The sequence below is a fragment of the Centroberyx affinis genome, unplaced genomic scaffold, assembly GCF_046629955.1.
Source record: "Centroberyx affinis isolate AG114_WGS23_722 - 3 ecotype Tasmania unplaced genomic scaffold, CSIRO-AGI_Caff_v1 ptg000814l_1, whole genome shotgun sequence".
In the NCBI taxonomy this organism is placed as follows: Eukaryota; Metazoa; Chordata; class Actinopteri; order Beryciformes; family Berycidae; genus Centroberyx; species Centroberyx affinis.
The window spans coordinates 99895-120478 of NW_027279416.1; the positions used below are offsets into that span (position 1 = coordinate 99895).

Below are 20584 nucleotides of genomic sequence, written 5' to 3' on the forward strand. Positions count from 1 at the left end.
TCACAGCCCTGTTCACTCAGTCAGACTCACTTGGTTTTGCAGAAATGCACAAGTGGATGTTGTCAGCTCAATGAAAATAAATACACCAACACATAATATATAATATACATATATAATATAATATACATAATCATGGTAACAGCTTCTATGCTGAGGAACCGGCGCATTGCAACTTCCTGTGGCAAGTTTCTTTTTGCGACTTATTGACAAACCAATCCAACAAAAACAACAAAATTGTAATGGTTACTAGCACTAGATACATAATGTAACAAATTAAAAATTTTGGGCAGGTTGTGGATTTAGTGAAGGCCATAGCTGGCAACAGGAAGTTGTACTGCACCGGTTTCTCATGGCAGAAGCATTGAGAAACAGTGTGAAAAGGGCCTATAGCTTTTTTAGAGAAACCTGTAAAGACACTGTTACAGTAGTCAAGCCTACTAAAAATAAATGCATGAATAAGATTTTCAAGGTCCTGCTTGGACATGAATTCTTTAATTCTTGTGATATTTTTGAGGTAATAGATTTTGTAATTGTTTTGATGTGGCTATTAAAGTTTAGGTCAGAGTCCATAAATACACCAAGATTTCTGACTTGCTTTTTAGTCTTCAGTGAGAGGGATTCAAGGTGAGCAGTGACTTTAAGTATCCTCTTTGGCACCAAAAACAATTATTTCAGTTTTATCTTTATTTAGTTGCAGAAAACGTGGAAATGTAAATAAAGAAAGACCATGTAAATAAAAAACAACACATGAGAAAGATGCTGCCACCCAGGCCTGCAGAGATATGCATGTACAGTATGTTAGACATGAAAGAAGACACTTTAGAGCTTAACAACAGCTTAACTTTAGAGTTTAACTATGATCAACTGTGTGAAAAGCAGCACTAAGTTCAGGCAGAACGAGAACAGAGCACTGACTGAAAGAAAACAATAAGCTGTTTTCTTTGACATGCATTGGAACCAGAAAATAATTGTTCATATACATCAATAATGCTCATGAAATCTAATAATTATTCAGAAAACAAAACAATGGAAAAAAATTATGAAGTGTGGTGTAGTATCGGCAAAGTAGGCTATATAAATCCAGACCCAGCTGTGAGTTACATCTAAAATGGCTTCATTTGAAGGGCAAAGAGATATAAATCATACAAATCAGATCGCCACCTATATGTTTCAGCTAACGCCTTCCTCAGTGTGTCACACTCAGGTTTATATTTAACTGAGTTTGACATTCTGTGCTACTTGAACTTCATAGTCATTGTGTTATTTCACATCCAAAGTAGTAAGAGTATTGAGACCAAACTTGAAACAGTGTTGCTGTCCAAAGTCTAACAGAGCTCAACGCGGCAATGGGAGCAGTGCTGCAGTAAATTACTTCACAAACAACCAAATGGAGGCATCTAATTTACATTTGTCAACTCAACAAAGGTCATGAGGAACAAAACGACTCATCACTTCCTATTGTATTTTCAGCTGTATTTTACTGTAAAATCATTTGACAGACCTACAAGTGGGCAGCAACATCTAAAATTCATCTTGGCAATCTTGCTTCTAATATGAATCTGGCTTCAAAATATTTCTCAGTAGGATTTTGATTAGACCAAAAACTAAAGATTAGTCCAACAACTAAAGAAATGATCATTGATTTCAGAAGAAACTCCTCTCTGTTCCCTGTACCTATGAATAACATAAACACTGAAAGGGAGTACAAGTAGGCTACCTGGGCACTATTATTGATAGCAAACTGACATGGAATGCTAACACCAATGCTAGGTTTGCAAAGGCTCAGCAACGTCTCTACAAGGAAACTTAGAAGAACAAATTGGACAGGGTTGTTAAACGGGGTGGCAAGATAACTGGGGTACCAATATGCAGTATTACTTACATGACAGACCAATACACCATGAATTTAGCTCACAAGATCATAGCAGATCCACTGCACCCTCTATGGTCTGAATATGTAGGCTACTTTTACCTTCAGGGCGAAGGTATAGCATGCCCAGGATATGGAGTAAAAGAGGCTTCACATCCTTCGTCCCACGCAGCATTCAGCTGCTTAACAAGCTCTGATCACATAGTCTGAATTTGGCACTTTCTTGAACTTGAACTTGATGTCCTTTATCAATCACCCAAATGATGCTTTTTATGATGTTTTTACATGCTTATGTTTTATCTTATATTATGTGCTGTCATGTGTGGTTGTTGATGTTTTTGATATTCTTTTATGCTCTTTGTGCAAAGCAAATTCCCCCGAGGGGCAATAAAGCTTTCATTCATTCATGTAAAGTTCAAAGGATTCAGTCTTGTTTCAGCCAGTCAACATAACCTCTAAACGTAAATTCCATCATTTTCTTTAAGAAAATTAAGGCTATACCGATTGCATTTTTATTAGTGTTTAATTATAAATTTAATATATAGCCTATTGTGTAGGTATGCACGACAATTGTCCTTACTTGCTGGCAGGTGAAGCAGACACCTCGCTAAATGGGCCGTACGGCCGTAAGCAATAGATCTCTATCTTGACTCTATATAATCTTTGTCAGAGGATTAGGTTAGAGCCAAGTCCTAGAGCAGGAGATCCTACACGGCCGTTATTCCGGCTTCTATAACTTTTCAGGTATGTTTTACTGTCTCGTGTCATGGCTGGCTTTATAATAGGAAGCTATAGTGCATATTCCTGATATCCACATAACGTTAGGACTTCGCCAGTAGCCATCAGAGCCAACCTAACACGTTCGGGACTCCGTTCCTTAGCAACTGTTGCTAACCTGGTTGTACTATGACTTTAGCTGCTATGCTAGACAGCTAGCTAACTGTTAGCTAGTTGCTAACGTAATTTAGTCTCAGTGAAAGCTCACTCTTGCTCGTCAGTAACCCTGGGGATTTGCGAGAGACATTTCAAAATGTCCAAAGTTAAAATCCTGAGACTGAAATGCGTCTGACCAAGCCATACAGTTGCGACTGGTAGTAAGTAGAATGGATCGTCTGTCGTGTCCCTATTGATGTTTACACATTGCCATGGAAACAAGTCAGCGAGCATTTAACGTAACATACTACTGACATTCGTCTCTCATGACGACTGCAGTCAGTAATGTTTGTGTCCACTGGTGGATCTAGATTTATAATGGATTTATAATAGCTCTATCTAGATTTATAATGGATTTATAATACCAGACATCGTTCAGATTTTCTATTCTAAAACATGTATTCGGCTGATAAAATACAGATCAGGTCAGTGTTACAAATAAAATGTTTTTGAATTAAACAAGCATTGTTGAATTGACTCACCTTGTAAAATCAGCTCATATTTGTCATTGTTTTTGTGACACATTTCCTCAGAGATTACATTTCCACACTTGAATAAGCCATTACACTTTTCGAACAAGGGATTTTTGCAGTAGCCAGGACATGACAGCAGAGTAGACTTTTCTCCCACTTTAGGGCGCCCCTTAAAACTAATAAGTGGTGGATTAGGGGATATGTCACATAACTTTTTAATTTTTAATAAATTTCCAGTTTTTCTAACTGTGTTTAACTTTCACAGCCTCAGTCATAAAATAAGCTCTGTTTGGTGTATCCTGTCTGGCCATATCTGACCTTAGTGCTTATCATTTGGAGGACTTTTCTCCTCTATCCCTGATTCAGTAATCAAGTGTCTCATTCCTCTTTTGAATATTATTATTATTCCAATTATTCAAATTCTTATTATAATTCCTTAGATTTAACCTCAGAATTTCTAGATCACAATTTCTGTGAATTTTCTGATGTTACTCAAATGGAATGCTCTCTGGCAACTGTTGTGGAGGGAAACTATTTGCACCCAAGATGGTTTTCCTTATATGGAAAAGCAGAAACCTCTCATCTTCTTGTTTTTATAAAGGGATGTTTTGTTGTTGAGGTTTGAACCATTCAAATACTGATGGAGAGTTTGGCTGATATGCAAACTTGCTAGTGTCCCATAGTTATATGCCCGCCTATGAAATCATGCTTCTCCTGTCAAAATGAGAAAAGTACCTTAACTTTCTAATTTTTCAAACCTAAAGTAAGATTGTAAGACACTGCTGAGCAACATAATACTTTTACTGGAATTTTCCATGGTGTCATACAGGGTTCCTGAAGACTAGTTTACCTGTTATGAGAAGCATATGCAAAGATAATCTGGATAAAATAGTTTGAAAAGTGGGTGCATGATTCAAAATGAAAACCTTGTAACAAATTATTGAATATCTGTGATTTCCATGTCTGTGTCTTTTCAGGACATAACCCTAACCACTAACTTTAATGCCTCCCTCAAAGAGCTCTCATCACTGGGCCCTGTCAGAGATACTGGGACAGCGGAGGCTGTTAGGGGTTGGGGCTCTGCTAGCATGGCTTGTCCTCTTCCATCTCCTTGTGAATGTTTGGCTCCTCTGCATCTTCACCAGTCTCTTGGTGGTTCTCGGAGGTTGGCTCGGGTCCCGTGCTGCGCTGGATGCTAACAGCCTCCTCCACTTGGAGCACTTTTTACCTCTTGGTAAAGTTTATCCAGCTCTTCACTCCCCTGAACATGAATGGCGGTTGGACCATGAGATCCACAGCGCGGTCCACAAAGCGATGCGTGACTTTGTGTCCTCGTGGTACCGGACTCTGCTGCCAGAGGAGACGGGGGAGTTTGAGCGTGTGGTGCAGAATTCGATGCTGGAGTCGGTGATGGAGCTGAAGGAGCGTGCGCGACGAGTGGACAGGAAAGCGCTGGTTCAGAGGGCTCTAGAGGTGTACGGCTGCCACCTGCAGAGCTACATGACGGCGAGGGAGATGCAGGCGGAAGCAGAGCTGGCACAGAAAGACAGCCTCAGCCTCTGGCAGCTCTACAGCGAAGCCGACGCCCCTCACCCAGCCGTGAGCAGCACAGCCACTGAGCTCAGTTACTCAAGAGCTCTGGTGAACCTCGTCTTGCATGTGCTTGTTCCATACCCTCACATGGAAACCAGGACTGGAGGCTACATGGTGGCAGAACTCATCACCTGCAATGTGCTTTTGCCACTCATAAGTAGGGTGTCTGATCCTGACTGGCTCAACCAGATCATTGTAGACATATTCACCAAGTCCAGAGAACCACAGGAAACCAATGTGGATGAGCTCCCTGCAGCTGCTCTATACAGAAGTCAGATCCAGCATGAGTCCTGGACCACCTGCCGCTCGCTCTCCTCTGATCGAACAGGTCTCATCGGCAAAAGCTTCTCTGACCTGGATGACCTGCTCTGCCAGAGTCCAATTTATACAAGGGATTCCTCAGAGAGCAGCATGGTTAGCCTGACTAGTGCTGGTAAAGTAGAAAGTTGCCATGTAGGTCTGCTCACACCATGCAGAGTGAACTGCTTTTATCCAGAGTCCGAGCAAGACTCCCACTCATCAGAGTCCAAGATGTTGTCGGCGGAGTCCCTAATTCAGACAGACTCAGAGGAGGACCTAACAGAGGGCTTTTGTGACTGCGCTCCTCCATCCAACTTCTGCAGTGTCATCACTTTCAAGGATGATGAGGCCTCCGGCTGCTTCCGTCCTCTGCGAGTTCTGGGGGCGAAGGTGGTGTCAGAGGATTCCCAGTGGCCAGCAGGAATAGCCCAAGAACAGTCCCCGGTTTGTACTCCCAGAGGGCTTTGTCTAACCTCCTATAACAGCTCAGCTGCACCTGCTAACATCCAGAATGTGCGAATTGCTGGCACTGCCAAGGAACAACGTGGCACTGGCACACATCCCTATACTCTCTACATTGTAAAGGTAACACTTCCTCATTCCATGTTTACACTCATGCACTTATGTTTGACTGGTATTTAAATACGTATTATTCATTGCTTATCGTGATTTATCCTTCACTAAAGCACTTTTCTGTTTGATAGTATGAGACAGTGCTCGACTCAGAAAGCCTTGGCACTTTGCAGCCTGTTGCTTATCACACTGTCAACCGGAGATACAGCGAGTTCCTCAACTTGCAAACTCGTTTAGAGGATAAGCCAGAACTCAAGAAGTTGATAAAGAGTAAGAAGAAATCACCCTCTGCTTGAATAGATCATTGCATTACAATATACCTAGAAGGATAAATCAATATCTTTCAATGCTATGCATTTCAGATGTCAAAGGCCCGAAGAAACTTTTCCCTGACCTTCCCTTTGGTAATGCAGACGGTGAGAAGGTGGAAGCTCGTAAAGGCCAGCTGGATACCTTCCTTAAAGTAGGGATTGAAATCACAACTTCATACTGTAAGATGAGTAATGGGTTGTGTGGTCCTATAGTTTGATTGATTCATTTTCTCTAGCAATTAAGCAACATTCCTGAAACGGCCTACAGTGAGGACATGCAGGAGTTCCTGGCTCACAACACAGATGCTGGCACGTGTTTTGAAAGAAAGCCTTTTGTCAAGTCAAGAATAGATAAGGTGAGAAAGAATGAACATAGATCTAGTGAAAATCATGGACTGTAGTTGTAAGAAACTGTTTGTTTCCATCTGATTTATAAAAATACATGAATAAAAATGCATATGATATGAGAGAAAAAAATAACATGAAAGTAAAAATCAAGACAAAGAGATCAAAGAGGCAGGCTTCAATGTGCAAGATAAAGGACAGAGCTGCTTGGCCACCCGTCCAACTAACAGTACATGCTTCATACTTTAAATGTGGCATGATGCTGCCAGTACAATCAAGTTCAAATTGATAAAAAAAAGAGGTGCATGTTCATTTAAGACCAGACCCGGTTGTACATTCGCTTGAGTCTTAACAAACATTGTACTGTTAGATTCATGGGAAGGTGGGGGCTCTAAAGGACTGAATGACTTTAGATATTTTCTTCATTTTTTTCGCAACGAGGAATTTAATTGTCTCCTGTGTTTTTTGTCCAACGTGACTGCCATTAAAGATGGTGGTGAATGCTTTAGACACATTAAAGACAGCCTTCCCTCGCTCGGAGCCCCAGAGTCCCACGGAGGACCTGGAGGGAGACGCTGATGGAAGAACAATAGACAGCAGGAAACACAGGTGAGAGTGCTCGATCAGCCTAACACTCCTCTCTCATTACTGATTAAATAGTCACTTCAAACACATTAAAAACACCCTTGTGAACACTGCAGGATGATAGGAAACCACTTTGGGAGGAAGCACACTCAAGGACGCTGTGAATTGGCTGGCTTCTCTTGTAGTCTTGTGACAATGAAAGTATTTTGTTTTGACTGCTGTGGGTATTTTTGTGGTTTTGTGTTCTAGTATCAGGAGGCTGAGGTTCCCTAGCAAAATTGCCCCGTCTCTCAATATACCTGACTTGCATCCCAAAGTGACATACTGCTTTAGTGAAGGCAGCACTGTAAGTTACCAGCTTACCATATTTGCCATATTTGCCATATTTGCTTGTCAGTTAATCAACAAGTCATATCACTATGCTTTACCTGTGGCTGTCCAGGTGCTCAATGGCATGTCGCTGTCTGGGCTGGAGAGCTTTATCGAGGAACAGGAAAGGCTTCTTTGTGGGCCCACTGGGAGGGAGACCGGGGAGGCCAAACAGAGGCGCGAGCAGCCTGGCAAAGACAGGAAGACATCAGGGAAAACACGTGGGACAGGTAGAGTGTTTCTTGGTCAAAGGCACTTCTTATAGAGTTGTTTAGACACCTGATTTGATATTCACTGCTGTGAATTTTAGTTATCCATAGCCTGAGTAAATACAGGGATGCCATTTGTGCATTCCATTTAGTCTAGCCCAGAGAATAGACGTAACAATGCATAACCACTTGAGTGCAGTATGACTGCACTTTTTGTGGAGGCACTGGCTAAGTGTGGTCCTTCCATTATTGTGTTTTGTGTTAGCCTGTATCTATGCCATATGTGTTTTTATATGTTCTCTCTCTTCCCTTCCATGTGATGTAATGAATTTGTCTGTGTGTGTGTGTGTGTGTGTATCTCGGTCTGTGTCTATGTGTTGTGTGTGTGTCTATCTGTGTGTGTGTGTGTGTGTGTGTGTGTGTGTGTGTGTGTGTGTGTGTGTGTGTGTGTGTGTGTGTGTGTGTACTGCAGACACAGCAGTGGCAGATGTGGCTTTGAACATCCTGTGTCTGCTGATGAAGGACCAGTGGAGCTGGCTGTGCACTGAGAACATACAGAAGACCATTAGACTCCTGTTTGGCACCTTCATTGAGAGGTAGCATAGCTGTGTGTAGTTTACAGTAGATCACTAGTATTGTCTATACTGTACATACATCTGTATCATGTAAATAATTCAGCACCTTGTTGTCCAATTAGTCAATCTTCCGTTTTACTGAGAATGGATTTATTCATTGTTCGATTGATTCATTCATTCATTCAGATAAAGTTGTATGGAAGGACACAGCAGGAAGTTACAAAGTGATGTCATTTGTTTACAACATGATCCGTGGCAGTACACCTATTTTACTAGCAGTTGACATCTTGACAGGCATTTGATTATTTTTCCTTCATACAGCTGAACATCCGGACGCTGGGTCCTTTACAAATTTCAAAGAACAGTTTCTTGAGGTACTAAGAGGTTTGTAGCCCTTGAATGCTGCATGAAGATTGTTCAGAGTACCTTCTAAAACAAATTTTTTTTTTCTTTAAATGGAGGTCACCTATCTGTATTACTGCATTGCATTTTCTTTGGAATCATTTTATTGAATTCTACTAGACTTTGATCTTGTGTCGACTAGGGTTGCAAAGGGGTGGAAAATTTCCGGTAAATTTCCGGAAAGTTTCCGGTAAATTTCCATGGGAAGTTAAGCTGGGGAATTTTGGAAATATTCCAAATTGGAAACTTTCCATGGGAATTATGGGAATTTATGGGAATTTATGGGAATTAACTGGGAATTGAGGGTAATTTAATGGAAAGGTATCATATCCAAGCATAAATATTTGTTTTGTTATAAGCAGACATCCATCCAAAATAATACAATTAAAACAGATTTATTTGTAAGTAGAACTTTATCAAGTGTTAAATATTTTATTGAACAATCAATTCTTTCATTGAAGAACAAAAACATGAATGTTGAGTTAAATATTACTCATCCCCCCGACCCAACCCATTCAAAAATTAACAAAAATGCACAGGAATGCACAGTGCATGTAGGGGGCGTGGTCTCAATAGCCCTGCAGTAAGCAGTGTGCTATGTGTGCATGTGATTGAGGAATAGCATAGATATTCAACTGTACTTGCATGATATCTGGTTGTTTTAGTCAGGATTATGCTAAAATATATTTTCCCCAACTATATTTAAGTTCCCTATTAAGAGCATACCTTCAATTTCGTAAATTCCTGGTTTATTCCCGTTTATTCCCATAAATTCCCGTTAATTCCCATAAATTCCCGTTAATGCCCATGGAAAGTTTCCAACTTTGAAAATTCCCGGAATTTTGCAACCCTAGTGTCGACTCACTCTTTGGTCCGTATCACTGGAAGTGTTAGCATATTTGGGTAAGCCATAAGAGAGCCAACAACCCGGCTGAATATGCCAAAAAAGCCAGTTCTGCCTTTTTGGCACCAACATCTCCTGATATTGATTCACTCTATCAGATGTGATGGATTGTGAATGTAAAGTCTTGTACAATCCTTTATTTAATAAGGATAACATAAGAAAACTAATTTTGATTGTACTAAATTACTTTTATTGTGCTAATGCAATCGCTGTACTATGTTGCAGTCTGGCCCTCTATGTTATTACTATACTATATTGGTCTACATTCTTGGGGTTTTACATATGCCTCTGGGACTTTTAAGTTTCATGTTCATAAAAAAGCAAATTTATGCTCCTGCAATGATTTATAGAGATTCAAGCGGGGTTGTGTGTGTTGCTTACTCTTGTGTGCATCCCTTTCCTTCTTTCTCTCAATCAATTAATCCATGTTTGCATGTACATGTATTTATTTTAATTTGTCTTTTATATACAGTGGCTGATATCCAGTAGAAAAACAGCAGACACATACGCACAGAAGCACACCATTGCATTAAATTGTTTTGACTCACTGTGCCCCTTCATGTCTGTCTCAGATGGCTGGATGTGGGAGTGGCTCACCTGACCAGTGCCCCCTGCTGGGTGATTTACCTGCAAGTGATGCAGGAAGCTGTATGGCCAGGCGGCATGCTGCCCGCTCAGCCCCGGCCAGAGCGCAGTGCCGCACAGAGAGAGGAGACCAAGAAACAGTGCCTGGAATGTCTAATGCAGCTGCTCCCAGGTGTGTATGACCACTGCCACTGAGAACAGAGGACAGGTCTTTTATTACTGTCTTTTAACACTAGTTTGATCTGCTTGGCTCATGAATCTCAAATTTTCCTTTCTGCTCCCTCTGTTTGTGCTTGCGTAGAGCTCATCACTGACATGCTGGGCGCTGAGAAGTACAGGCTGAGTTTGGAGACCATGCTGGAGTCTTTACAGGACCATCACATAAACAAGTGAGGCAGAAACCAAACTGTATCAACAACTATAGGCTAAAGGAACGGCTGATCCTGCTGGCTTGAAACCGCAGATCAGAAACCAAATTGTATCAGCAAGCAATTATAGCATGAGCTGAGAACTCACTCCAGCTATATTTATGTTATGATATGATTTATAACTCCTAGATAGATATTCATATATTATCACATTTAAGTATTTCCATATGAATATTTCATATATTCCATGTCAGTGTCACATTTTTATTCATCATTGACGTCAACCCATCATTACCCCCTGTGACTCTGTAGGCATCTGGTCTACTGCATCTGCGACCTGTTGCTGGAGTTCCTGATTCCCGAGTCATGCGATAAGGCCTTCCAGAGCTCGCTGCTGCACAGCCTGGCTAAAGACACAGAGAGGGAGAGCCTTCACATATAAACAGCACATGGTAACTCTGTCTCACTGTTGTAAGCATTTGATGGATGATGGATGATGTATGGGAGTATTAGTTAAGATTGTGATGCATGCATAATCAATTGCCATCATAAACAGACAAGTGGGCCAGCAAAATACCCATAGGCAAGATTGGCATGGGCTCTGTTACTTCTGCTGTAGCTAAGGCCAAGATTAAGTAAACTCAGATCAAAGATATTCATGAAGGTTTGAGTTCTTTTACAATGCCAAGTTGTAATCCACAGAAGAAAGCTTTCGTTACTGAAACACTAACAAATGAACAGAGTCGAAAACATTCTTTAACTAACATTACATAACTGTTCATGTTTACTGGGGATGAGTTTTCCAAAGGAGTGATAAAGAGAAGAAAGGAGAGAGAAACTTTTCAAGCTGAAGGAGGATGAGGTAGCTTACATCTGAGAAAGGTGATATAATGGGCTTCCTTTACACAACCCAACAGCAATAATGGTGGCCGCACATGCTTCAGGAATATAGCAAAGGAAGCCATCAGCTGTACATACTGTAGCTGCAAGGTATTTGTGCTTCCTGTACTTGTTCCCAGTCCCCAGTCACAGTTCAGTTTTTAGGATAGACCTGAGTTCAAATTGAATTGCTGTTGGTGCAGCTAGGTTCTCCATATTGTTAGTCTGGTTCCTTTATTGAACTATGTTCCTTTATTTTATGCACTTCTGCCTTGAAATTGCAGAAATTTGATTTGTATGGTCTTCATTTATTAATGTCTAAACTGAGAGAAATGTTTTGTTTTTTTTGTCAATTCTTGGGTTAGCTCTGGTCTGAATGCAGTTTGAAAGAGGTTTCACACTTCTGTAGGAAGGCAGTGTGGTGTATCAAGTGACTGTATTCAAATAAATGTCTATATTGTGTTTCATCATACACTCATGTACTATGGATAAATGAATATGTCATAAAATTATAAACGCTTTCATACCTTGAATGGCAGGTTTAACTTTTATGGTAAAAGCATAAAGGAAAAAAAACTAAAAAGGAAGGGAAAAACACATCAGTATCTAAGTTTGATATACTGTAAGATGATATTTGACTATGCTATTCTGTGTACTAGCACTATATTGAGACTAATATAGCTACTGATGCTCATCAGTGTAATGGTATGGGTGATATCTAATTAAGGATAAAATGTTGGGAAGTAGCTGCCTTGTCAGAATGTATTTCTGTAAGTTCCTTACTGACAGAAGATCAAGCGTGCATGTGTTTTAACTCATCTTTAAAATGGGATTGATGCCAAAATAAGAGAGCTTAATAAATGACCACCATGACAACATGACAGAAAAAACTGGCCACACTTTCAACTGACTGTCCTTGGTTGAGTAAATAAGCCAGAAAAGAGAAGCCCTCAATATTAGGTGAGCTATTTCATGTGTGAAAGGGGCCAGAGACGTGACACACATTCATTCATATTTCCAGGACTCACTTTAACCACGGGATTGAAATTTGATCAATAAAAAGTGCTTCTTTTTTTTTGTGCTTTTAGTCTTCCATGATCTAGCTTTTGGTCCTGACCCAGTCTTTGAAAACTATGATGTGCACAGTGACTTTGTTTTAGGAGACAAAGGGCTAGAAGCTGTAAGTCTCTGCACATGTAGTAGAAACACACCGGTTCACATAGGTTTTCATTGATGAGGTTTTAATAGTGTGAAAGATTAACACCTTACTGCATGACTTATGAAACCACCGTGAAAACCGTTCCTTCTTTATTTGACTTCAGTGACATAAGGAAAATAAAGAGAAAAGAAAATCACGAGAACTCAACAGAATTGTTTCCATATGGCAGCAGCACAAGTCTATATGACATGAAGAACATTTTCAATTGATGTGCTCTGTTTTGAAACTGCAAAGCCATTTTTTCTTGGGACAGTCATTGAGTTGAACATCTTGCTGTTTAGATTGATGTGTTTTTGTCTATTGTGGTTAAGTCTTGCATTGTAAAGTGACATTTAAGCAACAGCCAAACTTAAAGTGGACTGAATTTATAGTCTAAATACACACAAAATAACAAAGATATGTTATGTGGCTGTTACTGCTGGCATTTGTCCATTTTAAGGCATATTGTCAATTATAAGACTATTGTTTTTAAGAACTATTTCTGATGTGAGCAACAGAATGAAAGTGAAGATTGTACCACTGAAAACAGGAAATCACTGTATAAGATCTCTTACTTTTCACCATCCGGTTGACAGCAAACTCTAATCTACACTAAACACTGCAGTGGCTGTCAGTGTGACCTATGCAGCGATGATAGATCAGCAGGATGCAGTCACACTCTTGTTTGTATTGCACTGGAGAGTCTCTACAGAGAAAATCAGAGATAAACATTTCAACATGACAAACTCTGTTATCTACAATCCCTAATTGGAATTTGACCTAGAAAAAAACTGTAATGTGCTAATGTTTTCTCTCTATGCCCCGTAAATATAGACTTTTATATGTACTACTCAACGTCATGCCTTTGGTATCAATTAGAGACCTAAGTTTGTTGTTTTGATGCTATGTGATTGGTCTCATTTTATGTGGTTCTACAGCCAACAGCTTAGAGTTATAAATGCTGGACCCCAACATATGAACCACTTGGTGGGAGAGCGGATGCATATTTGATTGCTTCCAGGCTCCCAATAGATGCTGAAGGAAAATTGAGGCTTCCGCCAACATCAATAGAGCATTTTTATTACAAAAGAGCTCCGAGAGATCTGAAATAATTAAAATCAGTTCCAAGTCCAGAGGCTGTTTGACAGCATAGAGATGACAAAGCAGGCAGTTTTGGCCTGCTGACTGTTTGAATTGGTGTAAAGAGTAACATGCTGAAAGTTCAAAAAGAGTCATTTACTTTTAAAAAACATGTTATCACTTCACTCATTTTGGTTAAACATTTTTGACATTATTGCTTTTTTTTAAGATACATTTTTATAGGTTTATTATAATTGATTGACACGAAACATTCTTTCTTCCATTGTAGTCATTTTATTTGGTGATAGCATGTCAGTTCATAGCAGTGGGACGCAGGAGGGAGTAATGTTCAGTAAAGTTCAGCTGGGTGCGTTTGTCCTTTTCAGCTCTCTTAAGGTTTGGAGGCAAAAACTGTTGCTGAGTCTGTTGGTGCTGGATCGAACGCTGTGGTACCATTTGTCAGATGGCAAGGGAGTAAAAAGTCTGTGGTTGGGGTGAGTTGGGTTGGTGATGATGCTGCAAACCTTCCTCCTACACTGCTTATAATGTCCTGTATGGATTGGAGTGAAAGTGTCATTTTTTGGGCCGTTTTCAGCACCTGCTGCAAGGCCTTGCAGTCCGAGGCCATGCTGTTCCTGCACCAGGTTGTGACACAAGACGAGAGTAAAGGCTCTCTATTATGAATCTGTAGAAGTTGATGGACTTTGGACTTTATCTGGAGTTAGCAAAAATATTACGCCAAATCATGATACCCAGTTTGCTTTCCATTGAGATTACTGTGCAGAGTGCAGTGTGTGTTTAACGTGCTCATTGGTGTGAAATTTGCAGTCTCAAGGTTCAGGTCACTGTTTATCATGCCATCTGTAATGTGGTCAGCCGTCCCACAGAGGGAACTCTAGACCAAGTTTTCCATCTTTACGAGGGCCAATGAGATGAGTGCGCCTACGCTAGGGTGACAGCACAAGCCAAAATGAGAACAACCATGAACAGTATTCCCTTATGAGGAGATTGTTCCATGCATGCAGGATCCTGTAGATTCCCAACAGATAGACAACAGTACAGTAACTGATGCTTTTTTGATCAGAACAGCATGATTCTTCTTTGGTAGATACAGAAGAGGGACAATAGATTACTGTGTTCAATCCATTTCAAAGGGTTTCAAAGGAAAATGGTCTTGGCCATATCATTTATGTGCACATAAACATAACACACCCACCTTCACAATTCATATTATTGTCTACTGTAATGCCAAGGTATGGGCAATGCAATAGCTAGTTAGCTTGGTAGATAGTCAGTAGCTAATAGACGTGACTAGCAAGCTTGCATTAGAAATTATTCATCAATTCAACGAGCCCATTGATAATAAATGTATTGCACAACGGTTCATGTGTTTATGATGGAGTAATAGTAGTAGTTGTAGTAGTAGCTTTACATGAGCTGGTGATGGATAAACTAGATGATGCTCCTATGTATCTGGGTAAAGACACTCTCATCCTTTTGCTCATGGAGTCCATTTTACCAAGCAAACCCTTATAAGACATTGATAGATGAGGTTTATAGGCAATTGAAAGACAATGGTGCTTGGATGCATCATGTAAATGCATTAGATTATAGTTTTATAATATATTGACCCTGATATCTTAAACAATTAAAACCAAATTAACAAATAAATACATGGCAAAGTATTTCTGGGTTTTTCAGGTGACCCGCTGTCCACCTCCCACACTGCCCTGCTTTTTATTAGCTGAGCTTTCGATACACCAATTGACTCAAGCCTCTTACTGGCAAACCCTGACCCCGCTAGTGTCAGGTGTCTTTTCGCAAGTCAAAGAGATGAGAATTTCCCTACAGAAAATAAAGTATCTCATTAATATTCTAACTATAAAAGCTGTGATTATGTTAGTACTGTATGTAAACACTAAAATAAAACATAAACCTGTATTTTGAGTAATGGTGGCTTATGAAAGTCCCAAAAATTCATGAAGGATCTGTTGGAATTTACATGGCTGAATACATTTCTGGATGAAGGCTTAAATACATCATGTTGACCTTTCTGGACACAGTTTTGCTTTATTTTGTATAGCAGAAATCCTTAGTGAACTTCTGGGGAACTTGTCGAGGGGGTCAGGAGTCAGAAGAAGTAGACAGTTACCAGAACTGAGAGTGATTGATGATGTGACTCAGACAGTTGTCCCAAGGTGGGGTGGGGTGAGGAAGAGGTCAACATCAACGTTTTTTTTCTTCCTAACGCCGAGGTATCACGTTACTCCCTCGCTTATCAGAGGGAGTAATGTTTTGTTCAACACTCATTCACTTTAAATCAAGTAAAACCGTAGAACACATATGGGTCTACTCAGAGATTTCAGTTCTCGTAGTCTAATTTGCAAGTGAAATATCATTGTCTCACAGCACAATCACCCACATCTCTCGTCCACTCACACGCTAACTACTAGCCAAACCGTCAAGTAAAATAGGACAAGGGTGGAGTATGGTGGGGAGGGTTGTAATTGGATAAAGTCATATTGCGATTGAAATATGTTGTTTTCCAGATCTCTTGGTCATCCGACTTTTTCCAGAGTAAGTACATGGAAGTAGGGCATTGAGGCGGGGTGTCGGGGTTCCTTGAAGGCCTCTTCCCACTGCACATGTGCACTGTACAACACAGGACACACTACTAACAGGAACCAGATTCACTTACACTTCTTGATCTAAAGGTCAGATCCTAAAAAATTGTGGTTAGGCACGGTTATGCTAGTACATGTTGGTGCATTTCGGTGTCATACTCATACTTGCATTCGGACACTGTCGTTATGTTATTGTGAATTCTCTGTTCGTAATTAAGCTCATTGATAATAACTGCAAGATGGGCATAAAATGGAGGTTTACCTCAAAAGTCTGAGCTTCACGGTACGTCCAGATGTGGCACATACACTTGTTAACATACAACTCCGGATGGGGATGTTCTTATGCTTTGAGCAATCACCACATCTGGGACACAGTGTGTGTGCACACGTGCATGTGTACATACATTCGTCTAGAAACGTGTTTATGGAATTCCCCCATTAACCCACTTCTTCATACTACAGCTGCTGGTCTGGTGTGGCTTAGAGGTGGGACTTGCTGTGGTCACTGAGCAAAGTGTCACCTCTGGCTGGTACCCAGACTGTCCCACACATATACGAGACATCTGTTGTTTGGCATTATGACGAGTCAACCGGAGTCTGATTCATCACCATGTTGTTTATGATACATGTCTCTAGACACGGCAGGCAGAGCAGCATCCTGTTTCATTTCCAGTCCTGCGCTGTGGACAGTGTGAGGTTAAGCTTCAAGATGGAAATAACAGGTAGGATCCCTGTTTCAAAAGCTTTTGCTAATCGACCAGGAATCTTGATGTGATGGTGTGGAGCAAAATATCCCTCATGACCTGAATATAGACAGAAGATGATTAAATAAAATAGTACGGCATGTCTGGTGTAGTCTAGCAGCTTGGACCAAAGTTGTACTTCATGTTTTCGTAGAGCAGAGATCCCTTTGGCATGTGGTCAGAGCCATATGAAGGGTACGTTGGTTTGGGCTGGGTCAATCAACTTTAAGATTTAGGTGTAGCATATCAAAGCACTGCATGGGTAAGCCTTCTTCTCTCAGAACAGTTCCATTCAAGGGAACATTTTAAGTGTTGATAATAATTAGTTCCTGAATACAACTGAATCTATTAGTAGTTTCTAAGCTTCTTCTATAGGTAATTATCATACTCCAAATGTCTGTCTGACAAAACAAGATTATGTTCATTGTGAAATTTTTACAGATGTTTGTCCCATTGAGAGATCTGTGTTGAAAATAAAACTGCTTTGTCTTTGGGATATATGGGGCCACCATCAATGCAGCCTGATCGTTTTGACTCTTATCATCGCCAATGAAATCCCAAAGCATGAGAACAAAAGTGGGAGTCTGCCAGTATCAGCTCATGATATCATGAGAAAGGAAGTGAGCGGTGTGAAATGTTGCTGAGATCCAATTCATAAAGTCCTTATGAACTGCAAGGGGAAAGAAAGGGAGTGGGTTTATATAGAATTTATATATAGGTAAACTGCAAGGAAATCAAAGCAAAGAGATGCTTACTTGACTGGGGAATCCCCCTCCTACAAACCTCAGGCTTTTTTTTTTTTACATACATCAAAGACAGAATGATTGGACAAAGGCCAAACATGATAAGATAAAGATCAAAATAAAGTGGATAATGAGAAGACAGCTAAATTAAACCTGCAATAATCGATATCAGACCTTATAACGAATCCTGAACCTAATGTGTGCTATGTGGAGATTTCATGGAGACATAATGATATAAACAAATATGCACACATGCAGGCCAGCTGTGTTGCTGTTTTCACCTCTTTTTTAAAGTTTGTTGTCCGGAATGAAGCTCCTCCAGCCCATTCAGTAGCTTTTCATTGTTTTAAAACTAGCTTGGCTCCTCCCTCGCTGTTTAAAAGTGGTGCTCACCCCCTCCCATTCCTGAAACTTTTCTCATAATGGTGGAATCGTTGAAATGAGCAAGTAAACTTAATAAACTAGTAAACTTGCTATCTACCTCTTCACTTGTCATTGTGGGACACGTGACCTTCAGCGGGAGAAAGTTCTGGCAAAGCGAGACTGGTAACCAGCGACACTTCTCCGCAGGTACGTTTAGCTTAGCTATTAGCATTTATGCACAGTGCTTTGCAATGTTTGTCCTTGGTAGGCTTCCGTAGTGCAGTGGCTTTGCTGTGTGTTATTTACAAATGTGTTGCAGTTTCTGTCACCCTCTAGAGGTCAGAAAATTTTGTTTATTACTGCTTTAAACAACACTTCTTCCTGCTACAAGTTTGCTAAAAGCTTATAGCACCTATAAATAGTGTCCAGGATGCACAGAGCAGCGGCAGACAGCCAAGCTTGTGCACCAGCCTCAAGCAAGAGTAATTTATTACCGCATCGTCCATTTTTAGAGACCCCATGAGGTGAAAATTGACCTTCTTGAGTTTTTTTTTTTTTTTGTCGTACTCCATTGATCCCCCGAAGGGAACATTCTCTTCTCAGTTGCCTTCCTCCACAGGGAGGTCAGAGAGTGCAGAGTCTGCTGTCTTGCTCAAGGACACTTCAGCAGGGTGAATGCTTGCTGTCACAGAGGTTTGAACCCAGGCCCTCTGGTTGAAGAACAGTCTCTCTATACTCATTGCACCTAGTGATTCAGCTAAACATGAGGTACTAACATGCAAGAATTCACAAAATTATGACACTGCCAATCGTAATAGCCCAAAAGTCATCACAATTTGACTGGCTTCTCTCACAGAGGGGGTCAAGGTGCTGTGTTTGGTATGCGTTTCAAAGGTGGAATGCATTCAAAGTTCTGTTCGATCATCTTTACCACAGATTAGCATGTCAGCGATCTCAAAAAAGCTACAGCAGTTACAGTTACAGCAAGTGGTGAAAATATTTGGTTGATTTAAATTATATTTCCTCGCTGCTTCTTTGTATTTCCTTACTCCCATACTATTAGTTGCTGCCATTGAGCATTTAGTTAGCTCTGTCACCAGCATGATGCACGCTTCCACTGTTCATCTTACATAACTACAGGTGTTTTTGGATTAGCACTGACAATAACTATGGGGCAATATTTACAGCCGTCAGAAACTTTTAGAAATTAACTTATTACATTTGTGACCATGTGGTTAAATGTAAAAGGTGTTGCATCCTACTGAATTAGGGTTAGTACAGTAATGAATTTCCTCTTGCTTATTTATGTTGTAGCTTACATGTCTGCATCTGGTTAATCATTTAAAGATCTTCTCTCCAAGCACCTTCTCAACTAGAAATCATCATTTGCACAGTCAATTTTAGGCCATGTGCAAACAGGTAAAGTAAACAGGAGTAAAGGTGTGAGGTGACAGAAAGAAATCTACAGTATGTGACACCTACATACTGTATAAATATAATAGATGATACTGTAGATACGGTAGTATCAGACACATAACACTAAGTGATTTTATAGAAAATGATATGAAGCTATACAATAGTAAAAAAAAACATATTTTGTGCTCTGAGTACTCCTCCAGCTTTTTGTATATAAAGCATAGTTCATTTTCTTAACTTTAAACATTCCCTTTTGTTATGTCCCATCACAGAACTGCAGTATAGACTAATTCTTATGTCAGAAGTATAGATATCATAAATCAGAATTTCATACCATACATGCAGAGACCATTGGTATCTCAAATAAAACATGGCATTTTAGTCTATAACAAGGATTGGTGTCAAAATAGATGGTAAATAGCTGTCAAAATGGTTACGCAATGCTCAATTGTGAGCTTTTGACAGGTGTGACTAAAGTAAAATCACTTTGCAGTAGGTTTTGAAGCACGTGAACATGCTGAAGAGGGGTTTTTTTCTAGGTATTTTTGTTTCTGCTGAAGAGTTTAATAGCTCCTCTCAAGAGATCTTCTCTCTTTAGGATTTATGAAGGAATGCATTAAATTTGTCAAGCTTAAAACCAAAGAACTTAACCCTCCTGAATCTGAGTGAAATCTATCCTAACAATTCATGGAGTGCAGAACTCTAATATAACCATATAAGGTAAATGCTGTGTTGTTAGTTTTATCTGTAGCTTTAAACTAGAGTGTGCTTGTGCCACTCTCGTAATGTTGTTTCTCTTCTGCCAGCGTAAGAGTTATATGTACTAACTGTTGACATTACCATGCAGGCATTATACTGTACCAAGAGATATCTTGCATGCAGGGATCACATTACTACTTTTAGACAGCCGCTGTGTCAGAGTGATGAAACAAAGCTTGTCTGTGTGGATTCCCTTTTTCACCTTTCAAAGGGGCGGTAGGGGAGAAGGGCGCCTCACAAAATTCAGCATTATGCAACAAGCTAGTAAAGTTTTCCTCCCCTGAGTACACTTTCTTAACATGATCGTAGTTATGAGCTGTACCTCAAAGGAAGTGTAAAAAGTGACACCACCTGTCATTTTAATAACTAGCCGTTGTAAGCCTT

General features: G+C 40.2%; 1 protein-coding gene across 1 annotated transcript; it reads left to right on the forward strand.

The window, feature by feature from the left end:
* The first annotated feature begins 4278 nt into the window (after positions 1–4278).
* snx19a (sorting nexin 19a) lies at positions 4279–12150 on the forward strand. Its single transcript, XM_071520651.1, has 11 exons — positions 4279–5754; positions 5874–6012; positions 6105–6205; positions 6290–6409; positions 6889–7007; positions 7239–7329; positions 7426–7582; positions 8034–8157; positions 10015–10199; positions 10329–10416; positions 10708–12150. The coding sequence occupies exons 1-11, from the start codon at positions 4279–4281 to the stop codon at positions 10835–10837; spliced, it is 2730 nt and encodes a 909-aa protein (XP_071376752.1). The 3' UTR covers positions 10838–12150.
* Positions 12151–20584: the final 8434 nt, after the last annotated feature.